At 43.9% G+C, this 20,042-nt stretch overlaps 1 protein-coding gene across 1 annotated transcript in view; it reads left to right on the top strand.

The window, feature by feature from the left end:
• Abhd2 (abhydrolase domain containing 2, acylglycerol lipase) overlaps positions 1–20,042 on the top strand; it is a 112,710-nt gene that overhangs the window by 61,188 nt on the left and 31,480 nt on the right. The window contains exons 4-5 of the mRNA XM_045145076.1: positions 16,120–16,295; positions 18,147–18,314. Coding sequence (XP_045001011.1) covers positions 16,120–16,295; positions 18,147–18,314 — 344 coding nt within the window. The remainder of the gene's footprint in view (positions 1–16,119; positions 16,296–18,146; positions 18,315–20,042) is intronic.

A 20,042-nucleotide genomic window follows, 5' to 3' on the forward strand; every position in this document is an offset into this window, starting at 1 on the left:
CCCCAAGTCCCCTCTGGCAATGCCAGGGCCTGTGTGTCTCTCTCTACAAAGGGAGTGTCTCATTATAGCCTCACATTTAAAGATAGGTGTTGGGGACTAGAGAGATGGCTTACTGGTTAAGCACTTGCCTATGAAGCCTAAGGACCCCAGTTCGAGGCTCGATTCCCCAGGACCCACATTAGCCAGATGCACAAGGGGGCGCATGCGTTTGGAGTTCGTTTGCAGTGACTGGAGGCCCTGGCATGCCCATTCCCCCCCCCCCCTCTCTCTCTCTCTTTCTCTGTCTCTCTGCCTCTTTCTTTCTGTGTCTGTAGCTCTCAAATAAATAAAAATAAACCAAAAAATTTAAAAAGATAGGTTTTTGGAGTTGTGGAAATGGCTTAGTGGGTAAGAGCCCTTGTCAGGTCTGCATGCGAACCTGAGACCACTTGTCTAGTGAACCCCAGCACTCACCTAAAAAGCTAGGCTTGGCCATGCACTCCTATAACCCCAGGCCTGTGGGGAGCAGAGACAGGAGAATTGCTGAGGCTCGCCATTCAGCCAGTCTGACTAGGAAAAAGAAAAACACAACAGCTTTAACCACCGTGCAGAAGAGCAACACAGGATAGCCAACATGACCCTCTGGCCTTGACACAAGGGCACGCACATCTGCACATGTACTCTGCGCATGCACACGTCACACACCACACCCTACATACTACACACACACCAAAATTTTTTTAAATGTGTTATGTTTTCCTTTTTCTATCAGTTTCACAACACGATCTTCAACCTTAGCCACAAAGCCGTAGTTACAGTCCTTGACACGTCTGTCCAGAGCTGGAGGAGAACGTTCTGAGCTTCACTTTGGAGAAGCAGTGTGAGTGTGGACACAGTGCACAAGCCTGACTGCAGTTCTGACGCTCGGGAGTCTGGGGTCAGAGGCCGGAGACGCTGTCTTTCTTCCTCCTTTCCTAAGGGGTGGTCAGCGTGTGACTTGATTGTGGTTGATAGTGTTGCTTTTACCTTGAGATCCAAGCTCCAGTTCAGTTGTGACCCTACCTTAAAAGCAGAGTGGCCAAAGGGAGAAGGCAGCAAAAGTTCGAATGGGAGGAAAGCACTCCTGAGTCCCCTTTGCAGTGACTTTGTTGTCTTGTACTTGCTGAAGCCCCAGAATTTGAGCCAAGTGTGTGCTCTGTCTTCTCTGCTTCCAGCTCTGGCTTAGATGGCCTCATTCACTAGATCCTCGGGAAGCTAATGTCTGTCAGTAGTAGCTGCCACAGATGTCCATGTCCCTGTTGCTGGAGCAGAGATGACCTTTGGAGCTAGCCTTTAAAATGGTCTACACACGCTAATGCTGGGGGGCGGGGGTAGGTGGAATTTGACTGGTTGGTTTGTTTTACGGTATTAGTACTAGGAATTGAACCCAGGGCCTCCTGCGTGGTAGGAAAGACCTCTTCCACTGAGCTTCTCATCTGCTACTTTGATTTTTTGTTTGTTTTTGTTTCTCAAGGTAGTTTCACTCTAGCCCAGGCTGACCTGGAATTCACTATGTAGTCTCAGGGTGGCCTCGAACTCACAATGATACTTCTACTAATGCCTCCCAAGTGCTGGAATTAAAGGTATGTGCTACCACGCCCAGCTCTACTTTGATATATATATATATATATATATATATATATATATATATATATATATACACACACACACACACACACACATACATATATTATATAGACATATAATACATATACATACAATATGTATATATATATGTATGTATATATTTGTTTGTTTGTTTTTCTCACTCTAGCTCAGGCTGACCTGGCACTCACTCTGTAATCCCAGGCTGGCTGTGAACTCACGATGATCCTCCTACCTCTGCCTACCAAGTATTGGGACTAAGGGTGTGTACCACCACACCTGGCTACTTTGATATATTTTTAAAGCTACAGGCTAGCTGTTGGCTACATATGCTGCTGCAAACCCTATTTACATTGTGTTTTTAGATAACTTACATTTAAAAAAATGACTTGTAGGGCTGGAAAGATGGCTTAGCAATTAAGCGCTTGCCTGTGAAGCCTAAGGACCCCTGTTCGAGGCTCGATTCCCCAGGACCCATGTTAGCCAGATGGTGCACACGTCTGGAGTTCATTTGCGGTGGCTTGAGGCCCTGGTGCACCCATTCTCTCTCCGCCTCTTTTTCTCTGTGTCACTCTCATCTAAATAAATAAAAAAATAAATAAATTTTAAGAAAATTAAAAATGACTTGTACAATCTCTGGATTAAAAGCATCTTCCAAATAAGGCTAGCCACTGTGGTCAGTGCCTTAGTCGAAGCCTTAATTCTGTTGATTAGCTGTGTAGCCAACCAAGCTGTTAACTCTAGCTTCAGGGTCTTCATGGAAAAGCAGGCAGCCCACTTCATAAAACTGATGTCAAAGGCATTTAAGATCATGAACAAAAAGGACTTTGAAAACCCGTGACATGCTTTGGATAAAGACTCAGTTCTCATCCTGCTGTGGTGAAAGAAAAAGATAAACAAATTCATGATGATAGAGCCATGATTCCTTTCTCAAACACCCCTGACTTCCGTTGCTGGGGCCTTTGTTGGGAGAACATCCTTAATGTGACTTAATCACTAAGGGGAAGCCTCCAGGTTTCAGTCTGCTGATGTCATTTCTCTGCTATTGTAAGATTATGGTAGCTTGTGCCTTAGCATGAGTCTTATTCTTGTAGGTAATTAGAGCGTGGTAGCTATTTCCTCCCACTCCTCTTGGAGAAAGCGTGAACTTTATTCTTTCCTTGTCGTGGAGGAGGCAAAACTCCTCAGAGGACCTTCATGGGCTCCTTCGCCTGCCCAGCCTCCCCATCCACTGTCCCTCAGCTGACCCACACGGGGAATTTTTTCCCCCATCTCCCCAATCCTTACTTTCCAGCTGATATCATCTTCTTTGTTAGTTTGTCTCAGGTGGCCTAGGAAGGAAGAAGAGATGTATTGTATCCCAAGGCTTTTTATCAGTTATATGTATTATCACCAGCCATAGCTTGAAATACAATGAATTCTCCTGCGGCTGTTAGTTTCATGAAATTCAGCTCTTTTTAGGTTAAATTGTTCAGATTTACATGTTTGTATGAAAACTAAATTTTTTTTTATGTGAGAGAGAGAGAGAGAGAGAAAGAACTGGCACACCGGGCCTCCCGCCACTGCAATCAAACGCCAGCCATGCATGCCACCTTGTACCCATGTGCAAACTTGCACGCTTGCATCACCTTATGCATCTGGTTTATGTGGGACCTGGAGATCAAACATGAGTCCTTTGTCTTCAAAGGTGGCAAGTACCTTAACTGCTAAGCCATCTCTCCAGCCTAAAAAACTAAATTCTTATGTCAACTTTTAGATAATATGAGATTCTACAGTTTAAACCATTGCCAGTGTTACTGTGAGTTGATTATTTCTACCACTAATAGCCATTGTGAGATAAAAAGGAGACTGGTGGAATGTATTTAGTTATCCACTAATGCATCTGAATGGGGATTAGGAGGTAGCATGTGTCATGGTGTTTGTGTGAAGGTTAGAGGACAGCCTCGAGGTGTTGGCCCTTGCATCTGGCTAACCTGCGTCCTGGGGAATCGAACCTGGGTCCTTTGGCTTTGCAGGCAAATGCCCTAACCACTAAGCCATCCCTCCAACCCCCATAATATATATTTTTAATAGCATATAACAAGTGTTGGTGAGGATGCAAAGATATTGGGACCCTTATGTGTTTCTGGTTGGACTATGAAGTGGTACAGCTGCTATGGAAAACAGTAGAGGCTCTTAGAAAGTTAAGCATAAACTGGGCTGGAGAGATGGCTTAGTGGTTAAGCGCTTGCCTGTGAAGCCTGAGGACCCTGGTTTGAGGCTCGATTCCCCAGAACCCACGTTAGCCAGATGCACAAGGGGGCACATGCGTCTGAAGTTCGTTTACAATAGCTGGAGCTCCCATTCTCTCTCTCTCTCCCTCTCTCTCTCTCCCTCTTTCTTTGTCTGTTGCTCTCAAATAAATAAATAAAAATTCTTTATTAAAAAAAAGAAAGTTAAGCATAAACTTACCATATGACCCAGAAATTCTAACTCTTTTACAGACCTTGAAGGATTATGAACAGGCGTCCAAACAAAAGCTTATATCCAAATGCTCCCAGCAGTGCTATTCACAGTAGCCAAAAGGTGGAAACTACCCAGTGTCATTGAATAAATGCTCAAAGAAAATATGCCATCTGTGCAGTGCAACATCCAGCCATAAAAAGCAATGAAGTACTGATAACATGTTATAGCATGGATGAACCTTGGATCCACTGTGCTAATGAAATAATTCTAAAAGGCCACATTTACATACAATAGGCAGACTATGGCAGTCCATTGTAAAAATTGTCAGAGGCCAATTTTGGAAAAGGAAATAGTGGGTGTCTGCTTTTGATGCATATGGCATTTCTGTTTGAGTGATGAAATATTCTGGAACTAAGATACAAGTGATGGCTGCCTGATGCAAATATGTTAAATGTTACTGAATTAAATGTTTTAAAATGATCAGGTCCATGTCATTTGAATTTGGTCTATAAAAGTACTGAGCAAAAGTGCTGGTTTCAAATGTTTACTACTTTTCTTTAAAACCAGTAACAATCATTGGCTAGGAGTCTTTTTTTTTTTTTTTTTTTTTTTTTTTTGAGACAGGGTCTCATGTAGCTGAGAATGGCCTGAAACATCTAATCCTCCTACCTCAGCCTCCCTGCGTGCTGGGATTGAATACGCAGTGCTGCCTGCCCACCTCAGGGCTTTGTGCATGCTAGGTGAGCACTTTGCCAACTGAGCTACATCGCAGCCCCTGACCGGAGTCTTTCAAGCTGCTGCCCTAGATGTCTCCTTTGAAGAAAGTTGCACAAACTTCCACGGGTAGATTTGCTTTGAGAAAATTAGGTGCATGTTAAAAACCACTTGAGTGGCTGGGGAAATGGCTTGGTGGTTAAAGGTGCCACCAAGCCCAGCAAAAAAATGAATAAAATTAAAAAAAAAAAAACACTCGTGGCAGGCATGGTGGCTCACACCTGTGTTCCAGCATTCAGGAGTCTGGGGTAAGAGGATCGCTGTGAATTTGGGACTAGCCTGGGCTACAGAGTGAGTTCCAGGCCAGGCTGAACTAGAGTGACCCTGCCTCAAAAAAAACAAAAAACAAAACAAAAAAAAAACTTGAATAACTAGTTAAGTTTGGTAAACAAACAGCCTGACTCCCTCCTGGGAGGGAGGTCCCCTGCCCTAGAATTTAAATCTAGTCCTGATATTGTGGTTGGTCAAGCTCCGCCTCCAAACTTGGCATCATGGCTAGTCTTTTCCCCAGCCAGACTCTAACCCAGACCAGTCAGCTGTCTCTCTGGCTCCCCCAAGCTGGAAGGTAGGACCCACCACCCTCAGGTTATAAATATGTTTACCAGAGGAGGGCAAGCTTTCTTAGCTGTCTCTTGAACGTTGAGGTTCTGGTAAGCTTCCCCCATCTCAGCCCAGCCAGACCAAGACTAGGGGAGACCCCCTCCCCCCCAGCTTACTCTGTCACGTGGTCTCTTTACCCCCTCCTGCACTTCACATGGCAGAAGCTCATTGTACTTTCTTTTCCTCTCTCTATCTTTTACATTTCTTCCAGGCCCACCATGTGGGCTCTCAGGCCAAGTGGGTGTGTTTGTTTTCCTTCTCTTGTTTATTTACTTATTTATTTTTTAAAAGACCACATTTTATTCAGATTTTACAAAGGAGTCTGGGAAGGGGAAGGCTGGAAGGTAAGGGGAAACAAAATGGGGAAAAAAGAAGTATCCATGTGTAGTTTAGGAGTCCATGTGATTAGATACGGAGCTGATAATCGGTAAAAAGCATGGAAAGAAAATAGAAAAGAAAGTTCAAGGAGCTCCTGCCATGTAGAGAGCTGAAGGAAATGAAGAACCCATGCAGAGAGTAAGGGCTGGGAGGGCCTCCTGGCCTGGGGTAGGACCTAGGCCGAGTCCTTCTTGGCTGGGCCTGGGCCTAGACCTGGTTCTGGACTGAGCCAGCCCGGGCCCAGCAGAGGGAAAATCTCACCCACAGCTGGAAGTTTCCAAGTGATCAGAGAGTGAGTATTTTCCTTCTCTTGATTTTGTACTTTCCTAAATAAATATAATAATTTAATAATTATCCTTCCCAGTCTTATTTTATCCATTTTTTTGGTTAAAAATAGACATGAACATAGAGTTCAGGGTTCAAGGACTATTCTTGAACCCCTAACACCCCATTTCACAGGTAATCATTGTTCTGTACCCCAGTCCTCGGGGTTGACATTTGAGTGGAGTGAGATGCTACTGCAAAAAGCATAGCCCTAAAGAAGCCCGATTTCTCCCTTGGGTGTTGCTTTTCATGCCTGGCTCTTGGGCCCTTTGTTCATTTGATAAGCTCTCCCACATCCCTTCTAGAGGTCCCTTCTTTGCCCTAACTTAGAATAGGGTTTTGTTGCTTTAACCAAACCTATTCTATCGGATAACCACTCAAATGCCAAGTAGTAGTTACTGATAGGCATTTGGTTCACTGGAAAGGACTGGCTGGGATTTGCTGGGGTAAGAGAGTTCAAGCTCAGATAATATATCTGAAACATATGCGGTGTGCCAAATCTTCCTAAGTTGGTTGAGAGAATCAAAGGAAATGAAAGCAGGCTGGAGAGACTGCTTAGTGGTTAAGATGCTTTCCAGCTTAAAGACCCAGGTTGGATTCCTCAGTACCCACATAAGCCAACTGCACATGGTAGTGTATGTGTCTGGAGTTCTTTTACAGTGGCTAGAAGCCCTGGCACATTTCCCCACTCCCCAAATAAAATATTTTTTTTAAAAAGAAATAAAAGCAAACAATAAAGTGATTTAACACCAAACAACCCAGGTTTCACAAGGAAGAATTGGTCACTCACAGAGTTAAGGCAAAGTAAGCATTGGTCAACTTTGCTTTTTCCAACTTCCTCCTTTTTGAGACAGAGTCTCTTTCTGAACCTAGGACTCACCGATTCAGCTAGAATAGCTACCCAGCAAGTTCTAGAGCTACTCCTGTCTCCACCCTAATACTAGGATTATAGAAATATGACACTAAGCAGACCCAGGTCCTCGTGTTTGCACAGTAAGCACTTCCCCCACTGTGCCATGTCCTCAGCCCAGACGTACTTTCAAAAGGGACTAGAGGGCTGGAGAGATGGCTTAGCAGTTAAGGCGTTTGCCTATGAAGTCTTAAGGACTCAGGTTTGACTTTCCAGGTCCCACATAAGCCAGTCGCACATGCACACAAGAGGGCACGTGTGTCTGGAGTTCTATTGCGTGGCTGGAGGCCCTGGCATGCCAATTCTCTCTGTGTGTCTCACTCTCTCTAATGCTCTCTCTGTCTCTTTTTCACACACACAAACACACACACACACACATAACAAAAGGCCAATCTGTTGGCCTTAACCTCAGAAAGAGAGAGAGAGAGACTAGAAACTAGCCACCCTGCTCCATCTGCCCAGCGCTCAGTGTGTGTGAGTACGTGCGCACATGCGTGTGCACGCCTGGGGGTGTGGGTGGGAGGGAAGTCCAGATTTCTCCCTCATGGTCTTTCCCAGTGGGCAATTCTGTTAGTAAAGCCAGATGTTGATTATAAATCGCTTCAGAAGATAAGGACAGGCTGGCCTCAATTTTGTTGCAGTCCAGCTCGTTTCTTAGTAACAAGCCTATTATTAACCACAGGCCTCAGTATGACACCGGATAGAATAGCATGTGGATTAATAAGGAAGGAGAAGACATTGTTCCAGCTTTGTTAAGAGTAAAGCATGTCCATGCTTCCCCTCCTCAGAATAGCTTTAGAAATACCATGTGTACCCGGTGTGTATTCTGTAAAACATGAAGAAACCTATAAGGTTTTCTTGTATGGTGTAGGAGAGAGATGCACCATGTTTCTAAATGGGACAATGTCAGTTATCTCCAGGATAATGTTTGGTATCTTTCCAGCCAGAATCCCCCAAATTTTCATGGGATTAAACAAGTAGATCCCATAATTCATCAGGAAAATAAAAATAGCCTGCCAAGAAAATTTTGAAAAATAATGATGAAGGCAGCCTGCACTAACGGCTGTCAAAGTATCCCATAACTGTTTTCATAAAAGCAGTCATATTGAACATGGACAGACAGATGGCTGAGGGTGAACCTGAATAGAGTGCTACTATAAATTGAACTTCCTAGGAACTTGGTATTTATTGAAGATGATGGTTGAATGATGGTTGGTATATATGGAATCAGTATGACATGGATGGACCATTTATTTATTGTGTAAGGACAGTGAGCCTGTCTGTCCTCAAGGAAGAAATGAATTATATCATTTCTTCATGTTACTTACAGAGATAAGTGCATAGAACAATATATCTTTAAAATATTTTATTTATTCATTTTCAAGAAGAGAGGAGGAAGGCTCCAAGGCCTCTTATTGATGCAAACAAACTCCATGTGCATGTGCTACTTTGTGCATCTGGCTTTATAGGATTCCTGGACAATTGAAACTAGGCCAGCCAATTTTGCAAACAAGTTCCTTTAACCTCATCAGCCCAAGGATAATGTATTTTTTACTATTTTATTTTATTTATTTATTTATTTATTTGGTTTTTCGAGTTAGGGTCTCACTCTGGCTCAGGCTGACCTGGAATTCACTATGTAGTCTCAGGGTGGCCTCGAACTCTCAGTGATCCTCCTACCTCTGCCTCCCGAGTGCTGGGATTAAAGGTGTGCGCCACCACGCCCGGCTTTATTTTTTATTTTTTATTTTTTGGTTTTTCAAGGTAGGGTCTCACTCTGGTCCAGGCTGACCTGGAATTAACTCTGTCATCTCAGGGTGGCCTTGAACTCATGGCAATCCTCCTACCTCTGCCTCCTGAGTGCTGGGATTAAAGGTGTGTGCCACCACGCCTGGCTTATTTTATTTATTTATTTGAGAGAGGGAGAGTCAACAGAGAGAAAGAGAGAATGGGAGCACCAGGGCCTCCAGCCACTGCAAACAAACTCCAGACATATGCGCCCCCTTGTGTATCTGGCTTACTTGGGTCCTGCAGAATCAAACCAGGGTCCTTACGCTTCACAGACAAACACCTAAACCACCAAGCCATTTCCCCAGCTCCAGATAACATATTTTTTAAACTATAGGAATATATGTATAACTGGATATTAGAATAATTCTCTTTAAAATACTATGTAAGGGGCTAGAGAAATAGTCTAAGGGCCTTGGCATGCCCATTCTCTCTATCTGCCCCCCCCCAAATAAATAAGTAAAATATTTTTAAAATACTCTTCAAAGCCAGGTATGATGTTGCATGCCCAGAATCCTAGCAGATGGAAGATGAAAGCAGGAAGGTCAATAGTTCATGGCCAGCCTTGTCTATATGATGAGTTTAAGGCCAGCCCTTGCTAAACAAAAACCCTGTCTGAAATAAACAAAACATGTAAAACATAAAAGTTTGAATTTTTTAATATTTTATTTTGTTGATTTGAGAGAGAGAAGCAGAGAGAGAGAGAATGGTCACACCAGGGCCTGCAGCCACTGCAAACAAACTCCAGATGCATGTGCCACCTTATGCATCCGGCTAACATGGGTCCTGAGGCATCAAACCTGGGTCCTTAAGCTTCGTAGGCAAGTGCCTTAACCGCTAAGCCATCTCTCCAGCCCCAAAGGTTTGAATTTTTAAAACTGTTAAATTTAACCTCAAAATATAAAAATTATGTAAGGCAAAAATAAATTTAAGATGGACAGCACAGCATAAACCTGTAATCCCAGCACTTAGGAGACTGAGGACCAGGAGAATTGCCCATTCAAGGTCAACCTGGACTATTCGGTGAGCCCCGGTTCTCCCCCCCACCCACAAAGACAAAGAGGAGTGCGAGGAAGATGCTCAGCAGACAGAGCACTTGTAGCACGGATGTGAGTACCTGAGTTCAGGTCCCCAGACCCTCCCTGTGTGAAAGCGGTGGGCTTCTGTAGCCCCAGCCTCCAAATGTGAGACGGGTGTAGAGTCGGGAGAAGCCTGGAAACTCATGACCAGCTAGCCTGGAAAATACAGCAGTGAGCACCAAGAGACCTTTCCTCACATGAGGTGGAAGGTAAGGACTGACCCCACGAAGTGGCCCTCTGACCTCCTCAGATGCCATGGCTCATACATACACACAAACACACATACACACACACACACACACACACACACCAAAAAATTATTCAAAAGATTTTAAAAAGAAAAATATCAGGCTGGAGGGCTGGAGAGATGGCTTAGCGGTTAAGCGCTTGCCTGTGAAGCCTAAAGACCCCGGTTCGAGGCTCAGTTCCCCAGGTCCCACGTTAGCCAGATGCACAAGGGGGCGCATGCGTCTGGAGTTCATTTGCAGAGGCTGGAAGCCCTGGTGCGCCCATTCTCTCTCTCTCCCTCTATCTGTCTTTCTCTCTGTGTCTGTCACTCTCAAATAAATAAATAAAAATTTTAAAAAAAAAATATCAGGCTGGAGAGATGGCTTAGCAGTTAAGGCGTTTGCCTACAAAGCCAAAGGACTCAGGTTTGATTCCCCAGGACCCACGTTAGCCAGATGCACAAGGGGTCGCATGCATCTGGAGTTCATTTACCGTGGCTGGAGGCCCTGGTGTGCCCATTCTCTCTCCCCCCTTTCTCTGTCAAATAGATAGATAGATAGATAAATAAATAAAATAAAATAAATAAAAATATCTAAAAGAAAAATATCAACTTAAAATACACAGTGGAGGACTGGAGAGATGGTTCTATAGTTAAAGGCACTGACTTGTAAAGCCTGCCAGCCTAGGTTCAAATCATAAGGTACCCTTGTAAGCCAGATGCAAAAAGGGACCCCAAGTGTCTGATACTCACTTGCAGTGGCATGAGGCCCTGGTGTGCCCATACATATGCACACACACACATGGAAATAAATAAAGTTTTTAAAAATCATGTTTAAGGGCTGGAGAAATGGCTTAGCAGTTAAGGTGCTTTTTTTTTTTTTTTTTGCCTGTGTATTAGTCAGGGTTCTCTAGGGGAACAGAACTGCTAGAATCAATTCTTTTAAAAAGGGAATTTATTGGATCAGCTTACGGTAGTCCAATAGCATTTGCAAGCCCAAGAATCACGGAACCTGGTAGCTGCTCAGTCCACATGGCCAGATGCCTCTGCAATCCCTACCCGGCACTGCAGATGGTGCTGGAAAGCCTGGAGGCTTCCTGAGGAGCCACTGGGTTTCGATCCATGCAGGTCTTCAGTTGATGCTGGTCTTCAATCCATGCTGGAAGGTAGCGAGCAGCTCCGGCAACCAAGTAGAAGGAAGGGAGAGAAGTAAAGGGCTCTTTTGACCCAGAGCTTCCTTATGTAAAGACCCCTCTGAGCGAGGCCGCCCACTCTGGGGGAAGGTCTCACTCTGGGGGAAGGACTTCCTCCTTTAGTTGATCCTTCCTAGAAGCAACCTCCGAGACCCACCCGAAAGGGATTTCTGTGGATTACTAAACAGATCAAGTTGACAACACCATAACTATCACAGCCTGCAAAGCCTAAGGATCTAGATTCGACTCCCCAGAACCCACGTAAGCCAAATGCACATGGGGCCATATGCATCTGGAGTTTGTTTGCAGTGGCTAGAGGCCCTGGCACACCCCTTCTCTCTCTCTCTCTCAAATAAATAAAAATAAAATAAAAAATAACAATTCTTAAAATATACAAAAAACTAGGAGAGAATATTTGCAACAAATAATGGCTTAATATAAGGGTAATTAAATAATACAAATTAACAGGAAAACATTAAAATAGAAAATAGACAATATGAAGGGAATTCACAGAAAAGAAATAAAAATAACAACTTTGTATGAGAAAGCCATAAGGGGACCTATTACTTTGTAAACCAATTAAAAATATAATTTAAAAAAATGGTAAACACATGAGTCATGAAAATACAAATTCAAATGAGATTTTCAAGCATGGGTTGAATCAACTTTAAACACACTGAATAAGATGCCATTAAAGTGGCCAGAATATAGAAGACAAATGATCCCAATTATTGATTAGGGTGGGGAAGACAAGCTCTTTCCTGCATTGTTGGAAGGAATGTAAATTGATCTGTCTTTTGGGGAAGGCACTTTGCTCTTGGTCCCACCTCATCTTCCAAGGCTCCCCCTGTGCAGCCTCTCAGGTTGGGTCGTCCAAAGGGTGAAAGCAAACACTGCCAGGTCTCCCAAGGGCCAGGCTGAGGTCTGCTCAGCAGTTCTTCCACCACATTCGGTCTGTTCAACTGGTCCACGCTGGCCTAGATTCTCCTGACAGAGAGTCGTCCTCTCTTCTTCTTCCCTTTCCTCCCCTCTCCCCTCCTCTGCTCAGCTATAGGGACAGGGATAAGAGACCGACCGGTAACTATATCTTCAGACACTACCATATACATAGTTAAAATAGGCTTGTTCCTCTGTGTGCCTACCATTACTTCAGAGTTTTTATAAATTGCAAAATATTTTACCCTATGGATCCTTATTCCATCCCCCCAACCTACACTATCCTAGACATCTATTCTGCTTTCTAATTTTAATTTTTTTCTTGTGGTCTGTGGATAAGTTAGGTAAATACAAAAACTTATAGTAAAAACACACCATAGTGAAGTTACTTCAAAAACTCAGCTTTGTAAATCCTGGAGTATTATTGTGACATTAACTAAAAACAGTGTTTTATCAGTATTGTAATGAAATTAAAGAGAAAGTCCCAAGTTATTCTGAGGTAGTTGCCTCCTAACACACACTCCCTCTCTTTAAAGATTCATTCCACTGTGTTGAGAATGGAGTTAAGTGAGCTAAAAAGAGGACAATCCCTAAATGTTAATCAGATGATAGCCAAATCCATGTTATGATACATATTAGTTTTTAAATACATTTTAAACCCTATACCTGTGTTTTTGTATTTGCTAAGTAGATGTGTGTTCTGTTCATTTCAGCAAGTTCTCCCTCAGCATTCAATGTATGTCAGGGCCCTGGGGTTAGAACCAAAGACAAACGCATAGAGTGTGGTGGGAAGTGCAGGCTTGAAAAGCCAGCTAGTGCTAGAGAGGGCGGTGCCCAGGCAGGACAGCTGTCCCAGCACCCTGATTGGGAGTGAGTCCTACAGACAAGTAGGTCCCTGCTGGCCAGGAGGGTCCTGGGGTGTGAAGCAGAGGTAGCTGTGCATGAAGACTGCCCACTTGAGGTGGAGTTGGGCCACTGGTTTACATTTACTATTGTGTATGCAGAGTCAAGTGAGCATCAGGGTGTGGCCACCCTCTTAGGCCAGGCGAAGGGCTGTGGCCTGATTTGTGTTGGGATTCTCATTCCAATGGCAGGGTAGACACTGGAGTACCAGATGGGGAGCAAGGCTAACAGCTAGAATGCCACTGGGGAGCTGGTGCCTCAGAGGGGATTCAGAGGATAATAACCTCACAGTAATACCCTCCCTCCCCCCACTTGCCCCTTTGAAACTCCATTCTCCATCATATCCCCTCCCCATCTCAATCAGTCTCTCTCTTACTTTGATGTCATGATTTTTTCCTCCTATTATGATGGTCTTTTGTAGATGGTGTCAAGCACTGTGAGGTCATAGATATCCAGGCCATTTTGTGTCTGGGGGGAGCATGTTGTAAGGAGTCTTACCCTTCCTTTGGCTCTTACATTCTTTCTGCCACCTCTTCTGCATTAGACCCTGAGCCTTGGAAGGTGTGATAGAAATTTTGCAGTGCTGAGCACTCCTGTCACTTCTTTCCAGCACCATGATGCCTTCTGAGTCATCCCAAGGTCACTGCCATCTGAAAAGAGAAGATTCTCTACCAAAAGTGAGAATAGCATTAATATAAGGGAATGAACATTAAGAGAAGTGCATACTGGGCAATTTGATGAGCATAGTATATACATTTAGCCAGACAGCAGCAGACGTTACACCCCTAGGGCTCATGGCTACCCCTATTGTAGGTTTTCAGTATCAGGGATGTATTCCCTTCCATGGAGCGGGCCTCCAGTCCAACTAGAGGGCAGTTGGTTTCCACCATGACAGACATGCCACTATTGCACCCGTTGGCTCATTGGCCTGGCTGGCCAAATACAAGGCTTGCAGTGTCCACTGTTAAGTATCTTCACTGGTGTTTTCTCTTTCTCCCATTGAACTGCATGTAGAATAACTTCTTCCAGCTTTCTGTCAGAGGACAGTAACTTGACCTCGAGTCAGGAGTGTGGCATCAGGATTGAGTCCATGTGATCACGATATGCAGAACATATGAATAGCCAAAGGAAATTTTGTTACTTTTGTTTTTTCAGTTCTTTGTTTTTGTTGTTTAAATAGATAACAGCTGAGTTTAAAATTTTTTTTGTTTTGTTTTATTTGAGATGGTGAGACAAAGAGGCAGAGAGAGAGAATGGGCATGTCAGGGCCTCCACCACTGCAAATGAACTCCAGATGCATGCACCACTTTCTGCTTATGTGGGTCCTGGGAAATCAAACCTGGGTCCTTTGGCTTTGCAGGCAAGCACCTTAACCATTAAGCCCTCTCACTAGTCCCATTGTTTTTTAACTAAGTATATACTTTGGCTGGGTGTGGTGTGGCACATGCTTTTAATCCCAGCACTCAGCAGGCAGAGGCAGGAGGATCACATTGAGTTTAAGGCCACCCTGAGCCTACATTGTGAATTCCAGGTCAGCCTGAGCTAGAGCAAGACCCTACCTCCAAAAACAAAAAACAAACAAACAAAAAAGTATATATACTTGCTGGGCATGGTGGCGCACCCCTTTTATCCCAGCATTTGGGAGACAGAGATAGGAGGATAGCTAAGAGTTCGAGGCCACCCTGAGACTACATAGTGAATTCCAGGTCAGCCTGGACTAGAGTGAAATCCTACCTCAAAAAACGACCTATATATTTGATGGCCAGCCATCAAGCTTGGGTGAAAAGCCACTAGGGAAAAACCAATATCATTTTCAGTGAATGGGATCATATTATACAGATGTCATTAGCCATTCTCATTTCTTCGTTGTAACTTACAGCACTTTTTTCCCAGTAATAAACAAGTTTATGGTTCTTGCATTCTTGATGCCTATCAAGGCTCAGAGTCACTGTGTTTTCACAGAGGACAGTTATATGGGAGGTATCTTGCCTTGCTTAGGCTAACAAGCCTTTATCCTTCATTAAACCAACAGGTACACTGCTGTGCCCTTCTAGCACTTTCTCTAGAACATAGAGTGATGCCCTTCCTCATTCCCTTCTCTCTCTTTCTCCCTGTCTCAGAGGCTCTAAGAAGAGTCTAACGCCCTTCCCAGTGTTGCTTAGAGCAGCGGTTTTTGTTGCTGGAGCAACCACAGCAGCTGTGGCCAGCCTTGTCAGGGAATGGAAGAAAGTGTGCCTCACTGAGAACGTCACCTTGCTGGCTATTTTATATGCACTAGCTCATTTGATAATAAACTTAGAATATGTTCAAAATGTGTTACTTGCTCTCTTTTTATCCTGTAGGAAATAGCCTATATTGAATTATTCCTCTTCTATTTGAAATCCTGCCTGTATTAGCATGTCCTGCCTAATCTTTTTTTATTCTTTTTCTTACAATTTCATGCACTGTATACAATGTATTTTGATCATATTCACCCCTCATTATACTCATATTATCTCCCCCCTCCTACCTCTGGACCCCTTCTCCCCAGCTAGTTCCTCTTCTGTTTCCATGACTTTTTGCTTTTTGTGACCTGCTGAGTTTAATTAAGGGCTGTTTGCATGAACATGGGTTCAGAGTTATTTTGGTTGATATCTGTAACTAATCTGATGCAGGATATATTAATAAATTTATTCATGTAAAGGGGACAAGTCATGACATGAATATAAGGTAATTTTTTGAAAAAAAACTATATTTGGACTGGGGATATATAACTCAGTGGTAGATGCTTTCCTGGATGTAAAAGGCCCCAAAAGAAAAAATGGAGAAAACAAGCAAGCTAACAAAACCATCATACTTCTGCCTAGTGGATGTAATGTGTCAGGAAAAGCTGAAGTGCGTTAGGGTTCCTTTGTTCAAGGAATGTGGAGGAAATTGACCTCTCCTTTTCTTCTCTCTCAGATACATTCCACCACTGATCTGGGGGAAAAGTGGACACATCCAGACAGCCTTGTATGGGAAGATGGGGCGGGTGAGATCGCCACACCCTTATGGGCACCGGAAGTTCATCACCATGTCCGATGGAGCCACATCTACATTTGACCTCTTCGAGCCCTTGGCTGAGCACTGTGTTGGAGGTGAGCTCGTTTAGGTCATGGAATGAGGCCACCACTCGGAGAAGTAGCATGAGTCAGTGGGGAGCATGGTGTAAATGTCTGCACCACTCACTGTCCCATTGGATCTGGGGGCGAGAAGTTTGCCAGGATTCCTCTCCTAGGAGAGACCTGCAAAGACCAGTTCCACCATGAGCTTGCTGGTCTATCTATGTACAGCTCTCCAGAATGCCCTGGAGAAGAGCTTGATCTGTTTGTGAAGTATAGAACCTGATTCAAAGGGGTGAGGGAGAGTTTGGTGCCCAGAGCCCCCAGGACTAGGCCTCTGGTTAGTGGTGGCCAGCAGAGCCTAGACTGTTCTGTATACATGCTGTGCATTTGCTGTTGTGTTCATGATCCTCACAACCCATTGAGGTGGGTGATGTTAGTTAACACTTTACTGCTGGAAACTGAAGCCTGGAGTGTAGGATGGATTTGTTTGTTGAGTAACAGTGTATAAATGCTCTCTCCTGCCTTTTGCATAAATTTCCTTGAACAAAAGGACACATTAAGGCCATCTTTATTGTTCATGAGTCAGGGACACCTAGTACAACAAACAACTCCAGGTCCCATTGCTACTGAAATTTGTCATTGTTCTTTCCAGTCTATACAATAAATACTCATTTTAAAATGCTCCTCAAGGAGGCCTTTTGAGAAACTTGGAGTTTGATGCCAGCATCCTTTAGAATGTGGTTCTTACCAAAAGGGAACATTTTTTCTTTGGCTTACTCAAAGGCACCTAATTTGTTATGAATGTGGTCATTATTTGTGAGTCAATTCCAGTAAATGTATTCTCTCACTCTAATTTGAACTGCTGAGTATCCACTAATAAGATCCCTTCTGCCTGGAATGCTCATTCCCAGACCTTCACATGGCTGCCTCTTTGTCATTCAGGTCTCAGCTCCAATGTCACCTCCTTTAAGGGAGGCCCTGACTCACCAAACTCATGTTCCCTTCCCAGCAGAGCCGTCATGCCTCCCTCTTTACTGCTTCATGGCATCTGCCACTCAAAAGTTACTCATCTAGTTGTTTATGGCCCGTGTGTTACAGTGCAGGAGAGCCAGTCCCAGGAACTAGTCATGGAATAAACAGGCCTTTTCCCACCACACTCAGTTAATTTTTTTTCTTTTTTTCCTGTTTTTGGTTTTTCGAGGTAGGGTCTCACTCTAGCCCAGGCTGACCTGGAATTCACTGTGTAGTCTGAGGGTGACCTCAAACTCAGGGCGATTCTCCTACCTCTGCCTCCCGTGTGCTGGGCCTGGCTTATTTTCATTTTCTTGTTTCTGATGCTTTGACTTTTAGAATTAAAACATAAAACTTAAATCATACATGGTAACACACACAACTGTACCCCAGCACTCAGGAAATGAAGGCAGGAAGATCAGGAGTTCAAGGTCATCCTCAGCTACATAGCTAATTCAAGACCAAGTACATGAAATCCTGTCTCAAAAAAAAAAGAATAAAAGTTGACCTTCACCATTTGTTCTGCCTAGTCCTCACATGGGGAACTGGAAGGGGCAAAATGGACTGTTAGTTGTGTATATTTTAGTTGTATTTGTCTGTCTTTCCATCATTCCTAATCCCAAGGATGGGGAAGGTGATTCTGGGGAAGACAATATCTGCACCCAAGAAAAGCAACTATTTTCTCAGTTTTATGATTTTTTTTCTGACTGTGAAAGGAACAAACCTCCGTTTTGGAAAATAAAGATGATACGGAAGCATTTAGACATAAAAAAGAATGACGCATAGTCCCATGACCCAACATATCAACCCATTGTTTATGCCAGTGTTAACCTATCGAATGGACACATCAGGATATTCTTTTCACCCCTGTAGATGACGTCACCATGGTCATCTGTCCTGGAATTGCCAATCACAGCGAGAAGCAGTACATCCGCACCTTTGTTGACTATGCCCAGAAAAACGGCTATAGATGTGCCGTGCTGAATCACCTGGGTGCCCTACCCAACATTGAGCTGACCTCTCCGCGCATGTTCACCTATGGTAAGCGAAGGGCGTGGCCAAGTGAAACCCACCCCCCCACCCCCGGTTTTGTTCTGCTCGAAGCATAGATTTGTGGCTATCTAGAGAGATGGTGGGGCACACTTTCATCACAGCCAACTTGCATGGGGCATTTGTGATGCCATGCCTCACTGCAACTTTGAGATGAACACTGCAACCGCCCCCATCCACTAGAGGCAGGAATTGGGGCTCATGGGAGAAGTCCTGCCTAGGAGCCCTGCTGGCATCAGATCAGGGCTGGGAGCCAGGCAGCTCCAGGAGCTGAACTTATGCCCTTCCCAACTATGCCATCCTGACACTTGTTTCTTGTGGCCCTTGTGACTAGCAGGTTAGAGTGTGTGTTGCTCATGAGTGTCAGGAAGGAAGAACTTGACACATTAACAACTTGTACTGGATCTTCAAGTTCCTTGGGGACAGGGATTGGCTTTCAGCTTTAAGCAAATGATTGACTTTGAGAGCTCTCATTTGAGCTGGTAAATAGAGGAGCTTGGTATAGGGGAATAGACTCTAGAGAAGACAGTACACACAGAAAAATGGCCATGGGTGGCTTCCTTTAAGAGCATGGTATATTTGGGCTAATGAGTTAAATCTAAGGTTGAGAAATTCATGGGTATGAGATCACTCTCATGAAATGAGTCCAACTAGGGAAAGCCCACAGTTTTAAAAAACAATTTTATTATTTTATTTTATTCATTTTTTGTTACAACAAAATTTTACAAATAAATTCATATAGTTTTAGACTTTCACAATGTTCCTGAAAGACAGGTGTCCTAGAAGAGATGGATGATTTTCATAGCTATGCTGATTGGCTCATTGTTGGTTTATATGTATGTATGTGTGTGTATATGTCATGTGTGTGGGGGAGGGGTATTGTGTATTGACATCTTTTCAATCTTTGATGTGCATCTTTTTTTACAAAATGTTTTTATTAGCCAGTAGTGGTGGCACACACCTTTAATCCCAGTACTCAAGAGGTAGAGGTAGGAGGCCACCCTGAGACTACATAGTGAACTCCAGGTCAGCCTGGGCTAAAATGACCCTACCTCGAAAAATTAAATTTATTTGCAAGCCAAGAGAGAGGAAAAAAATGGGTGTGCCAGGGCCCCCTAACCACCACAAACAAACTCTACACACATTCACCTCTCTGGGCAGCTGGCTGTACGTGAGTATTGGGAAATTGAACCCCAGTTCTTAGGCTTTGTAGGCAAGCACCTTAACTGCTGAGGCATCTCTCCAACACCCTGATGTGCATCTTTTAACCCAAGGGGATAAAGTCAAACATATAACCTTAGGGTTGAGGAGATAGCTCAGAAGTTAAAGGCACTTGTTTGCAAGCCAAGACCAATCCTGCCCAGTACCCATGTAAAGCCAAACGCAAAGTGGTGGTACACAGGTCTGTGACCCTACTGTGCTTATAGTAACAGGAGGCGGAGGTAGGAGAGTATGAAGCCAGAAACCTGTGGGCCAGCCAGACAGGGGCACTTATGCCAAAACAACAAGAGACTCTGTCTCAAAAAGAAGGGAGGAGAGGACAAACACTATATGGTTGTCCTCTGACTTCCACAGGTGTGCTGTGGCATGCACAAACCCATTCACACAGAGAAAATTTTCTTAAATGACCTTAAAGTGGTATAAAATCCAGAATTCAGTTACTTTATTGAAATCTAAAATATGAAAGATCTTTGGTAACTTGGAAGATGGTAGTGAGCA

The sequence above is a fragment of the Jaculus jaculus genome, chromosome 3 (assembly GCF_020740685.1).
Source record: "Jaculus jaculus isolate mJacJac1 chromosome 3, mJacJac1.mat.Y.cur, whole genome shotgun sequence".
Lineage (NCBI taxonomy): Eukaryota > Metazoa > Chordata > Mammalia > Rodentia > Dipodidae > Jaculus > Jaculus jaculus.